A 14,032-nucleotide genomic window follows, 5' to 3' on the forward strand; every position below is an offset into this window, starting at 1 on the left:
AATTTTATAATCATGTTAAACATAATGTCATATGAACAGAAGCTCGATTTCAATCCTTCTGGCACTTAAGTCATAAAGGGCTGGATACTGTCCCATAAAATAATAATATAGAAAAAAAATCTGTACCATAAGAGTATTAAAGTCATGCTTCGGTGGAAAGGGGAAAAGGGATGTTTTGTTAATAAATGTGGAGGCGGGACAAAGGTCCCAAATTGCATTGTTTGCACACCAAAAATTCCCCTGTTGCAGGAAGGCTCAGGCCGCTGACCCCAAACCTCCAAGGCTGAGCTTTTCTTCTTCCTGCTCCCCTTGTGCCAACCCGGGGTGTAGGAAACCGGGATTTGTGTCCCTGCTCTTAAGTAAGGCAGACCAGGTGGGATTCTTGCATGTTCATCACCTTGTCATCTCATTCTCCTGTTTTAAGTGCTCTGATTCTTCGTCCTCTTTTTGGCCTACTATAACAAGAGACTTCTTTTTGATTCCTCATTCTATGAAGAACAAGCATGAACTGCTAAAAGTCTTTCTCGGGAAGTAGCATTGTTATTGTGGTCAGGTTCTTTGGGTCAAGAGAACAACATGGCCTGATTTATTCCTGAATTCTAAGCACAGCTATGTGATTTTTTTTAATTTAAAAAAAAAAGGGGCAGAAAAAAAGCCCAGACAAACAAACAAACAAAACAAAACAAACCAAACCAACTAAACAAAAAAACTAAAGCACTTTTAACCCAAAACAAAGCTAGCAAATGTTGGCCCTCATTACCTTTTTCTGATGGCATTTCTGGGGCAGCACACTTCGTATTGTATACGTAGGACAATACAATCCTAAAATCCAAACGTGTATTTGTGTGCACAGAGTAACATACATTGTTAGTCGTTATGTCTCACAAGAGAGTTCTAACATGGCAAAGGACACATGAGAATGGTCTGTCAGTTAAAATGGTTATAATGAAAATGCCAAGGGTAAAGCAGAGATATACTTAGTGCATGTTTAATGTTAGGCATGTTTAGTCAGTTCGTTTGTTTAATATTAGCCCATTCATTTATATGGTGAAGTATTCTTGCCTCAGGTCATTGCTGAATCCCAGATATTTCCTGCAAAAAAAGCACAGCTTGAAAAATTGTTTTGTACATGAGAAAGGATAGAAACCCAAAAACAACTAATACAGAGTGCATATTCATAGCACAAATGCTAAGCATTAAAATCCTTGGTTGGATTGAAAGAAATAAATATATTTTTCTGGAATGGGCTGGGCAGTACCATTTAGTTCTTTGTACAATGCAAATGTACTTGTTTCAGATTATCGTTTGTGTTGGCACACCATGATGCCTGTGGGTAAATGACCCCCCCAAATATTTGCATACTCAATAGCTATTTTCCTACAATACACTCTAATAATTATGATACCCTATTACCTGCTATGTGTTAGTGTAAAATTAACAATCCATTATTGCACAATAAGTTTTATAAAACACTTACCGATAGAGATCATGTTTAATTAAAATTAACTTGCCTACGAAAGCCAAATGCACTTATGATTCGCAATGACCTTTTATTACCTGCAGTCCCTTGTTTTGGCTGGATGATTGACAGCTTGCTGTTTGGCTACCATGTTGTATTTCAGCTGACAAGACTTTTCATTTTAACTCAATTTGCCTGCCTATCACAAGCTGGTGGCAGGCCAGGCTCAAGTCACCCAGCTTTGCCTCAGCAGCTTGCTCTATTTCTCATTAGTACGCATTTATTCAGTGGAAATTGGAAGACAAATGCTTGAAGGCATGTGAACTAAGTATAGCAAATTAGGGTTTAAAGACTGAATATTTATAAGTATATTGAAACAGTTTTTTTAAAAAAAAAGTCTAGAATGAATTGGAAGCTGAGTGCTAGCTTTAGTATAAGAGAAATGAAGAGAGAAGTGGGAGGATTCTAAGAATAACAATACTATGAGAGATATCTCTCTCTCTCTTTTTTCCCCCTCTCTCTCTCTCTAGAAAATATGTAAAATCTCTCTGACAACACCTTATCAAACAACAGCCTGGCTTCTTTATGTAGCGCTCACACAGTGAAGTTTAGCATCTCATGTGTGTAAGAAGGGAGGAAAAAAATGAGGGTCATGTTCATTTGCTGCTTGGTTATCCCTTGGTATGCTTTAAATTGCCTTGTTTGTTCGGCACAAGCACAGAAACAGATGTTGCTCTACCGTGCTAGATAATTTACTGTACCTCACGGTGCAGAATGGAAGGCCTCCCAAGCTACCCAGCTGGTCTGTCAGCGGCGATGGCTGGTGTCTGCTGAACTATGACAACTGCAAGTAAAGGCTGCAGTTTTATTGTGCAGTTGTCATTCCTCTCAATGTATAGCTCCGGCATTTGTGGAAAGCTGACTGTCTATTTTTTTAATGTAAGCCTGCAAAGCCATATAAGCTCCATTCTCCTTTGTTGATCATAATGTGACTCATTACTTTTGTCATCTAATGATTATCGGCATGATCGCTCAGAGCAAGAGCCAAGCTTGCCTTCCCCACATAACTGGTACTGGAAGGTAAAACAGATTTGTCATTTACGATCTGACCGCTAAGCCACACTTTGTGCTCCATTATTGTGATTAACTTCTGCATAAGATATGCTGCCCGATTGTCATTTGGGATCTGGCAGCGGGCAGGGACTGTGCGTTTTGTGGGAGAATGTCCACCGATAGGATGTGACCGCATCGCTTGGGCGGTTAAACATAAACCTGCTAGTTCGCAGCATCATTTTAATAATTATTTCTCTCTTTTTTCCCCTCCTTTCCTCTTCCCTGTTTGATTTCTGCTGTTGCTATGCATGTCACCACCATTCCTAAATGGTGGACCAGCAGGAAGTTACCAGCTTCATTTTCCGCGGGTTGAAGGCAGTCTGGAGCAGAGACTGGACCCTTCCTTTGTACCGTGCAAAGTTTTGTTGCCAGAGCGCTGCCAGTTGAAATCTATCGTGTCAGGTGCCTTGTGGCTATCCGCAGTAGAGGCCATCTTCTGGAACCAGGGTTCTTTTCTGGCTTCGTCACCAACAAGCCGATTTGACTCTGCCTGATTATAGTAACGAAGGCAGTCCAAAAGAATATGCACAGACTCACTGTACGTCACATTGAATCACGGCGCTGGCCACACAAAGCTGACCGCAGCCTCATTTCTTTAGACAAATGCATGCTTAAGGAAAAACCTCCTGCAAGAAAGCATCCAGGGCCACTTTATTTGCTATGCATGCTGCACCAGATTTAATTTTTAGTGAAAGAACGTTTGTTATTATTTTTTTTCAGAGGCATCTACACTGGGTAGCTACTGTCTCTAATAAACTAACCTTTTGGGTGCAGCAATTGCAGTGCCTTGGTGAACACTTAGAGAAGGCTTATTTGATATCACAAAATGTAAATTCAGACACAAATGGATTACTACGTGCACATGAAACCCCATTTTAGGCTGTTTTTCACACTAATGGTTAGAAGGAATCAAGTCACATATAACAGTGCCCATACACACTGGTGGAAAAATAGTCAGTTTTGATTACAAAGTGAGAGATGCAGCCCTAGACAGGAGCTACATGCTGATATACATGCTATCAGAATGATTTATGCAAATTATGCATATTATTCCCAAAGGAATTCCTCCTCAAACTGCCAGGATAAATTGCCGGAAATTAGCCATAAAATCTGTCGTGCTAGGAGCAAAAGGTGAAGGCCACTGGGAAAGCAAGGACATTCAGCTTCTGGAGCCTTCCAGAATGTGATGGTGGAGACAGAAATCTTGCTTTCCCCAAACCTGAAAGAACTATGTTTTGTTTCCTCTTACTCAATTAGAAGTGTCTTTCTCTCTTAAAATTACCGAGCAATAATGAATTGCTTTCATTCACTCTGACCGTAACAGACACTATCATTTGGCAGCATAGCGCATTGAAAAGAAAATACATTTAAAAATTCTCAGAATGACTGCAGAATTAACAAGCAGAATGATCTTTCTAACATATAGTCCTGCCATTACATCCAACAGCTTTTGAAAAGCAAGCTAAACAGCTCCATGGATGCTTTGGCTGGTGTTTGCTTGCAACCGCCAAAATATATGTAAATGCATAAAGCGTTCATATCTTTTTATTGCGTTGTTTTCAACATGATGCCTGAATAATGACTTTTCACCCAAAACTTGGTGCTGCTTACAACCGACAGGATTTCTCAGCACCATCAGTGAGAATCACATCGGGAGGTTCAGCGTCCCGGCTGCCCCACCCCAACCCTGCGGGGGTGTTTATTGCCTCCTCCTGATCTCTGCTTTATGTTTGGTTGGTTTATGTGCTTTTTTCCTTTCTTTTCCTTTAGTCTGCTCTACTAAACCCGTCGAGATTAAGCAGCTGTAGCCATGTATAACTTCCAGTCATCTCCCATATTTCTGACGCTTCCCCCCCTCCTCTGCTTTTTTTTAATCGCAGAGAGTGCCTTAAACGAGAGTTTAAGGATGTGCTCGTCCTCCATGAACATCCGCATCAGCCAGGAGGATTTTGTTCTCAAGCTTGAAGGGAATCAAGAAGTCGTTTTGAGGAAAGGAGACTGGATAGCCCTTTACCCGCAGATTTTACACATGGACCCTGAGGTCTATGAAGATCCTAAGGTAAACATTCAGCTGGTGCTACTCTTTCTACTCCAGGCACATCGAAGCAGCCAAGCCGTTTGTGATCTGTGGGTTGTTTTTTTTTTTTTTTTTTACTGCTGTTCCGTCTTGTGGAACAAATCTTCCTACTTTCAGATGTATTTTCTACGGCCCTACAGGTCAAAGGATTCACGGCCTGAAGAGAAATATGGTGATGAGACTGACTGCGACTGCTTTCAAAGGAATTGACAATTGCACATTGACTACCATAAACTTTAGGCTAAATGTGGGCTTTGTTTGGCAGTGGATCATTTGATACCCAAGGAGGGCTGAATAATAGAAGGTGGTTTAAATAGCAAATAATGTGGGCCATTTAGCTAAGTGCCCGCAAAGCATCATTGACTCTCTGAAGCCCTATAATAGCAGTGTCTTACTTGAGCCTTATGCTTTTTCACCTCCCTTCGTAGGGATTCACCCCTTCTTGATCAATTAGAGTGTTGTGAACTTGAGACTGTAAAGCTGTTGCTCTGCAGCGGAGCTCGGAGGGTAATTGTGTCATCTCCTTGTATTTTTCTCTGACGCTGGAGTTAATGAATATCAAAGACTCGAAATTAATCCACCCTGCCTCAGCCTTAATACGGCTTCAGAAGTTCACCACCTGCATGCAAATTGAATAGTCCTCTCGGCTAGGTTGCTCCCCAGATTGCTGTCCCCAGCCCAGGGTGCCACAGAGGAAGAGCAAGGAAGAGCAAGGGTGCAACGCTGAGGCTGTTAAATGGCTCCTCTGCCTCAGAGGCAAGAGCTTGTACCTGATCCACTCCACACCCCTATATTCCTAAGCAAATGGCTGTCTCCCATGTTGATTTCCATCCTTGGCATTTGAGGCAAATAAGAACTGGATTTTTTTGCATGCTTGTAGAAAGCCCATGTTAGAGACATTGCTCCCTGAGGCTCTCCCTTTCAGGGATTTAAAGATGTGAGGTTGCAGAGAAAAGATGAGAATCAAGTGTCTGGTTGGTGTGGGACAGCATCTCGCTGTGCAGGAACCCTGCCAGCCTCAGTGAGAGGAGGTGTGGAGCATGTTGGAGTCAGCAGGACTAAGGTGTAGTCACTGGGATGAATACTGGAGCCATGAAAATTAAAATTACTTCCAGGAGGGTTCTGCTGGCTGTCCCCACCCAGAAATGAAGATAAAGCCTGCTAAAAAAATTAGGTTTTTAAAAATAATCTGTCTACTGGCAAATAGTTTTTTAATAGTTTTATCCTTTAAAAGGATAGATAGCAGCTAACAAATAAACTTTTTTTTCATTTTATTCTTAACACTTTATTTTGGAGAACATTATTGATTTGTCAAAAGTCCATCTGTTTGTTTAGGTCCTAGACCAAAAGCATCAGTGTGGAAACTGATCCCCTCCCTTATCCAATAATTGCCGGAATATATTACCATATTTCCATTGCTTGAATATATCTGCTTAGTATCAGCTCTGCTCAGCTTTCACAGTACAGCTTTAGTTCATATATTTTATCTTTTTGATAGTGAATGAGCAATCCACACATTGCAGTACATTGATTTCAGCACATGGGCCCTCTCGAAAAGTGGGGAAATCACTGTTCTGTTTGGTTCTTAAAATATGCAGTGTGCTTTCAACAATAACTACTGAGGATCAGATAGAGATGGAGAATGAATTTTTTGAAAGGTGCAGTCTTGAGCTTGTCATGTATTTAGGGAAAACTTTTCCTGGGAAAACAGGCAGCTTGACGAGATAATTTTGTAGCAATGCTTTTTCTCCTGGATACATAAATTTAAGTTCAAGCTATCTTCTGCTTTGGCACCATATTGTATAAGTGTAAGCATATATTGGTGACCTCTTTCTCCACTCTTTAAGGCCTAAATAAATGAGTCAGTTTTCTATGAAGTGGATAAGTGAACCCCTAAATCCTAACGCAGCTAGTTGAGGAGCTCAGTAAATTAACTCTGCAAAACCTGTTGAGTGAAATATCAGGAAACCCTGCAGGAAACCCTATGTGGTGACTTCCCAAACAAAGCTAAATACAAGATTTGACTTATATCAATCGCAGGAGATTGCTCAGTTTTCATAATACCCGTAGCAGGCCATCCACACAGAACTTCCATCGCCTGTCTTTGCTCACTGTCTTCACCTCTTCCTTGCTTTGAGCCACCCTGTCTCTTCTAGGAGACCTTGTGCATGGCTGAAAATTTCTTCACTGTCAAAAGTTAGTCTTTATGTAGCTAGTGAACTAGCTTTTAAGGAAACACAACTCAAGGGGCTTCAGCAGCACAAGCCTGAGTCACTGTCATTGGTTACATTCCTGTCTTGCACTTGTTTTCTGCTTTCCCAATTCCTTAGACACCAATTTATTTTTTGTTAAAAGCAAGTACAAGTCTCAGAAGGCTTTTATTATGACAAAGCAAGCATAAGGTTTGACCCAGTGTGTCTGTGTGTTCAATACCACAGTTCTTAATTGCTCCAGACACCAGGAGTGCACCTTGTGGAAATGTTTGAACAAAGCTAAGAGCTCTGAGTGGGGTTGGGTTGGGTTTTTAAGTTATTGCAGTTCATATTTAGTGGTGCTTTTTTAGACCGGCAGGATTTAGATTTCAGGAAGTGAATCTTGTTGTTATTCTGGGCTTTCATTTGTTACTGTGCTATTTCAACTGAAGCAATAACTTCCCAGGGGAAAAGATAAGGGCATGCTTCCTTTTGGCTGAGGTGTCCAAAGAGATTGAAAAGCATTACTTGTCAGTGGAAGCAGACATAGAATCACCTTTATTTTTGTGGAATATCCAGGCCTCTGCCATTTAGAGAAACAGGCTCCTGTTCTTCAGCACCCAGTTACATCCAGTGCACCTTGTACTTGTTCCCTTTCTCATAGACCACCTCCCCTGACACTGTCTTTTTTCAACAGCAAGACCTGCAGTGCATGGTCTTCAGGGCCTTTAATCTGATGGGTAAATCAGTATCGGTATATTTTTAACGGTGGTGTGGGTTTTTGTAATCAGTTGAGGTCGGTTTCTGTCTGACTGACTTGTTCCCAGCCAGCTCCAAATGGCTGCTGCTATAGCAGATGTATGCAAAGCAGGACAAATGCTAATGAGTGACCATAAGCAAGAAGTGTCTGTCATTTTTATTCAAAGCATGCAGGAGGGTTTTGTAAGTGGTTAATTTGCCATTGACTGAGTGAGGATGCCAGATCTCCTTCATTCAAAAACGTGAACGATCTCTACACAGGGATCCTGCTACTGGAAATTGGTCAGAAAGATGTTCAGTTTATGGAACGTAGGTTACAAGTACAACCTCAAACCTTTGTAATGGTCAGTTACTGGCAGTTGTCCTGCTTTAACTCACAGCTTCTGGAGCAAAACATTTGAAGGAAAGATGTGGCAAATTAAGCAACAACTATCTCCAACTGAAATGAAAATTGACTGCAAAGCATCAGATCTGGTTTTCAAATAATCTGCACCACTAGGTGCAAAAGAAGGATGGATTTTGCTCTAGCTTGCAAGAGCAAGATCAGTGCAATGCATTAATTTATTCATAGGCATTTGCAGAATTTGTCAGTTTATCCTTATTCATGATGTATGTACCACACTGAGTGCGTATGATGCTTTACAAGAAAATTGTCCTTCCACTAAGGTTCATTGTTCCTGCTACAAAGCGGTCAAAATCTAATTACAATCAATACAGGCCAGACACTCAGTGGATGAGATGTGGAAGTTGAAGGAGCTTGATGAAAAAGGGCTAAGCTAAGTAAGTGGATTTAAGGAGTGTTCTTTGCAGGAAAGATAATGTGAGTTAATGAAACTTGAGGGAACCAAGTATAAAGAAGAAGCTGTCAGCTCCTTGTCTTCCTCTTTATCTTATTTTCTGGGTTTCAGACGCGTTACCATTGTGCAAAGAAAGCAGCTCATGTAACTGCCTTGTTAGATATCACGCTGTCTCTCTCTCTTTTATTTTCAGGAGTATAAGTTCGATCGATACATAGAGAATGGAAAGAAGAAAACAACATTCTACAAGGCAGGAAGAAAACTGAAGTATTTTCTAATGCCATTTGGCTCTGGGATCAGCATGTGTCCAGGGAGGTTCCTCGCAATGAATGAGATGAAGATGTTTCTTTTCATACTATTGTCTCATTTTGATGTAGAACTAGCAGAAAACAAAGCTGTCAGACTTGATAACAGTCGTATGGGCCTTGGTATCCTCCTGCCAGACGTTGATATTGCCTTTCGTTACAAGCTAAGGTCCTTAAGAAATTGAGCAGCTGTCTATATGCCTTCTACTAATCTCCATGTTTGCTCTGTTTCATCACTCAGCTTTATATTTTTGAAAACATTTGCTTTTCCCCTCTCTGCTTTTACCTCCTTCCTCTTTGTTTCTAAGGAGAAAAGCCATCGGGCTGGAGGTAGATATAAGATGCAGGGACATGCAACCTCAATTTGTCCTACCTGAGTTGTGAGAAGTGAGGTGAGATGACAAGACTCTGGCCAAGTAAATAGCTCAGCATCCCTACAAGATGGATCCCCATACTCCTGGCCATGAGATGAGCAGGATTTACAGGGAGGATGAGAGCAAGCTGAATCCAGGCTATTTATATGGGAAACAGGGTCAGTAGCCCTCTGTCCTGGGGGTTCACCCTTTTTAGGTTGGGAGGTCCCATATACTCATCATCTGGAGGAGTTTCAGCATCTGCTCAAAGAAGCATAATAGTGAGAAAGGGAGAACTTAATTCTAGGGAGTGAAAGCATTTCTAATGGTTATTATTCTAACTTTTTATTTGCTCTGTTCCCTTCATGGTCTTGAGAGTCTTAGCCCTTATTTGGAAGATGTGATGGAAGATGTGTGGGGTGGTGGAAGATGATTTGCAAGAATGTCTTACTGGCAACACATTTCTAACTTCAGTTTTATGTACTGAGGTTGAATGCTTTGCTTCTCTTACTATTTCTTTTGTTGCAAACTGGTTAAATGTATTTTTTTTCCTGCAGTCATTTAAAGTCAGAAAGGAAGTTTTGTTGATTTTAATAGGCTCTGGATCAAGCCTAAATTATCTATTTTGGCTTTTGAGCCAAAAGAGGTATATTCTTCATGGAGGAAATATATGACCCTGTTTGAAATGATTCTGTCATCTCAAAAATTACCTTCTGTTTGTCTCACTGTTTTCTTAGTAACACATTCATGCATTTATTTTGACTATTTTTTACCTTTGTCCATTTCTCTAAAAAGGCAAAAGAAGAAGAGGGCTTCAAGGGCAAATGTGGTATCTAAAACTGCTTTTTAATATTGTTTTACTGTGCCTAAGTTTTGAATAGGCAGAGTGGTGTGACCTGTGTTTGGAAACAAACTTGTCCATCTGCAAAATTGGAAAGTAGGCTTTTCCTTGGGGCCAAAATTTGAGTGAGTGAAAATTCTGGGCAGCCACAGCAGTTGTCTGCATGCTGACTGCCCAACCTGCTTCACTGGGTGACCAGCTCTTGTTTCAAAAATCAATTTCCTAGTGCATAGGATCTGAGATTTTAGACCCTGTCTCTCTTCCCAAACATCACTTTGGAGACTGATGGGGATTCTCATCACTGTCCAGTCTCAATTTGCCAAGATGATAATTGTGATGGGAGAATAGCCATGTCTGTGGGCCTTGCCTTGTGTTCCCAAAAACCATCTCTCTTTAGAATGTGCCAGTATAAGTCTTTCAAAATCAGAAATTTTACTCATCTCTGAAGGACTTGATGATCTATGGATGAAAACTGCTATCTACATACTAAGGATTAGAATTGTTTATTATTTATTGTTTCTATGTAGGGGCTTGTTCAGTTACTTGTGTAAAGCACACACCCTAAATAAGCATCACTAACCATAGAAAGGCTTTCAGAGATTGGCACAGCCACATTCCAAGGAGAAAACTGTGGTTTTGTGAGATATATTGGATAAACATTTTCTATTCATATATAGTATCTATAATGTCTACAAGTCTGGAGTACACTTACATTAAATGGGCTTTGCGGTTAATTCAATGCTTTAACTTTGCTTCAACATTTAATCACCAGCAAAAGCTGATTATTGCTTTGTGCCACAGAATAAAATGGGGTTTTATGGAGAGATTCTTGTACTCAGGTTACTTACTCCTGCGGTTACTCTGTAGAAGCTATTCTGTACTCGGCTGTAGCTCACAATCCAGTTTGGTCATTAGAGCCTGGTTTATTGGGAGAGGAAATATTGATATCATTACACTGTTGACTGTATTCCATTATTGCTTAAACGTAAGCTGTAAAATGTCTCATACCACAGTTATGATAAATCTTTCTTTGGCATCCAACTTTAAAACAAACCTGAAGCAACTGTGAAAATAACAGTGGTTATTTGTTTTAAACAGAAGACTCCTTTTTATAATTGTGTTCTATTTTTAGGATTTTGAATTAGAGTATCACTGGCTTCTGCATAATTTGATAGGGCATAATGGGACTGTGCCAAAAGGACATGCAAATCATTAGTAGTTTCAGATTAGTTTGCGATCAGTTGGTATAGTATCTATTTAGAAATTAAAAGACGAACTTGATTGTCTCCAAAATAGCAAATTAAATCTGTAGAGTATGCTCCATTTAAATAAAAAAGAAAGAAAGAAAGAAAAATAGTCAGAATCTTTCCCAAGAGTTGCAGGAAACCTCCATGAAGACACTTGGAGGCCTTGTGTCAGAGTTGGAGAGTGGTCTCTGCACCGCACGAGAGGCCAGCGTTTTGCTGGGAAAAAAGTTATATGCTCTTTTTGCTCAGGCACTAAAATAATCAAATGTTAAGCAGGGCCTGCCCAGCTTGTCCTGGAATTGTGTTCCTGGTAACCCAGGCTCCTGGTAGATTGGTTTTGCTGGTAAGCAATGCATCAATACCTTGGCATACCCCAGCTGCAGAGGAAGTAAACCTCACCCCCATCTAAAGCAACGACAGCTAGAGCAGGACAGAGGAAATGTTAAGACCTTTGGGTCCATGTACTCAGTAACTGAGGAGATGACATATTGAGAGCCAGCAGCTGCTCTGTCTCAGGAGTCACTCAGTCTCCATGGAGCTGGGATTCAAAAGCCCCTGGTTTTGGTATTTCTGGTCAATAAACTGAGGCAGCACAACAGGGTAAGGGTGCAGCATCCCTGGAAGTCCCACCTGGAGCCAAGCTGGCCACAGAGTGCTGTGCCAAGGAGAGCACGTTTCATAACGGAGGGCACAATGCTGTTTTTGATGATCTCCTCTGGTGCAGTACCCAGGAGCAACCAGTTCTTGGTGTCTGTCGCCAGAGCACTAAGATGGCAAAATCATCTAAGCAGAAATAGCAGTGCCATTTGCAAGCATTCAGGTGCCAGTGGGGCTGCCGGGAAAGGTGGTGGGAGGCAGTCAGACATGTTCTTCCTTGTCCCGGCTCTTCACCTCAGCAGGGGGGTCTGCCCTGCCAGCCCAGCAGTGTCTGGCATCCACTGACCTGGCAGGTGTAGGGTCAGGCAGGAGGGGTGCATGGGAACCCCGTGAATTTCTCTGCTGTTCCTCCAGTGAAATGGTGCATTCACTCATCACTTTGAGATGTGACTCAGCTGGTCACTACCAGCCTCTCACTATAAGTTGTTGATATCTATGGCTGTATCAATAGTATCTTTTGCTATTAGAAGATATATATAAGCACCTTTTTTTCTCATATAAAATGGATTTATAGAGTCAATACAGCCAAGAAGAAAAGTTAATTTATCATGAACTAATATGAATGCTAAAATCTCATTTTTAATTATTATTATTGTAATTTACAGATTGTGTTTTCTCCATTTTCATGCTGGCACTCAATACTGCTATAAGCTATTACTTAAAAAACCATCCAGTATATGTGTACCTGTTTGTAAATTAGACTTTCATATCTCTGCCAGTATGTCCTAATGTACTAACATAAAACCATGTAAGCGTTGTTCTTTAGTTTATGCTTTTAAGTCAGTTGCATGTCACTACTTTTGGCACTGCTATTTTTATGAATAATTACTGGTCTGTGAATTTCTCTTGTAGAATTATACATGATCTTTTATTTTGTCATTACTGAACTTTCTGTCATTCAAAAGACTGTGAAGTGCTCTTAATTGTGCAAACTGACATTTTGTATATAGACGAACAACAGCTAGGTTCTACTTTAATAGTTAATATCCATCATTCAGGCTCGTAAATTGACTAAGGTATATTGTGAATTTCTGAGCAAGAAAATTGAAACTTCATTATTTTAGTAATCTAACATCTTAAATAAATTTTGTATTTCAAGGAAGCAATAAAAAGGAATATATATATTTTAATATTGAATGACTGTCCATGGTATTTTTTTCCAGCTTATGTTTACACTTTTCTCACAGATTCACAACTATTGCTTTGATTTTTTAATTATTGTTTCAACATACTGCATTTTTCTGTTACTTGATCTTGAAAGATATTTCTGTAAGGAAAAAAAAACCCCAAACCTTTAATTCAGCACTGGCATAAAGCAACTCTTTTGAATTTAGGAAATTATCAAGTCTGTTTTTTATCCCCCCATGAAACATAAACCAGTTCTCATCAGATGAGGAAAAAAACCTGGTACATATGACATTCCTAGGACGGTATTAAAATTAGTATAAAGATCTGCAATCCACTAGCTATTCCTAAATGCAGCTCCTAGGCTTTTCCCTTTGCAAACCTCTGTGTAGTACAAGATGTACTACGTAGTGTAAAATATTCTGTCTTCTCAGATCATTCATTTTAAAAGGGGAAATGAATGAACTTGCTACGATATACAGCACTGCACCAGCAAAGCATAACTTGACTTTTCTAGGTATCACTGTATAGCTACTGAGTTCTACAAGTAGGTATTTAATATCAAGGTTGTACCCTAAAGACATCAGTGTTTCTTCATTCCTTCATGCAGAAATGCTTGTCAGGTATGTCTGCGAGGGTTGTTGAAGATATGTCCTAGAGAAGACAGACCTGCAGCATTTTTGTGGGTTTGATAAATGTGTGTGTAACTGTGCAATTGTTTTAACTCCAGGCTATATTAGAAGTTACTGAAGTTTATAAATTAAAAAGGTGGCATTGTTCGAGATCTTAGAAGGGCGCATTTCTGAGTGAGCTTTCCGTAATGATCTGAAAGGTAGCTTGGCAGGGAGGAATTAATTAGATCTCTTAACATTGTATTTTATCTAATATTTTGTTTGATACTAGGTACTTTCTTACCATTACTTGCATTGCACTGTATTTTAAAATTATTCAAGGCATTAATTTATACATGACATATGCTTAACTCATGTGAGTAGAGCTATTCTATCAGACCATAGAAAATTAAGTATTTTCCTGCCTATTGCCTAAACCAGCCTATATACCCTGGCCACATACCCTCAACATATCAGAAAAATGATCTCATTATAA

At 40.0% G+C, this 14,032-nt stretch overlaps 1 protein-coding gene across 2 annotated transcripts in view; it reads left to right on the forward strand.

Moving 5' to 3' along the window:
• Positions 1–12,937, forward strand: part of LOC135412928 (cytochrome P450 7B1) — a 129,485-nt gene extending 116,548 nt beyond the window's left edge. For both annotated transcript variants that reach the window (XM_064651943.1, XM_064651946.1), the window contains exons 5-6: positions 4,453–4,631; positions 8,591–12,937. In XM_064651943.1, the coding sequence (XP_064508013.1) occupies positions 4,453–4,631; positions 8,591–8,887 (476 nt within the window). In that variant the 3' untranslated portion in view covers positions 8,888–12,937. The remainder of the gene's footprint in view (positions 1–4,452; positions 4,632–8,590) is intronic.
• Positions 12,938–14,032: the final 1,095 nt, after the last annotated feature.

Source organism: Pseudopipra pipra, chromosome 1 (assembly GCF_036250125.1).
Source record: "Pseudopipra pipra isolate bDixPip1 chromosome 1, bDixPip1.hap1, whole genome shotgun sequence".
Taxonomy (NCBI): Eukaryota; Metazoa; Chordata; class Aves; order Passeriformes; family Pipridae; genus Pseudopipra; species Pseudopipra pipra.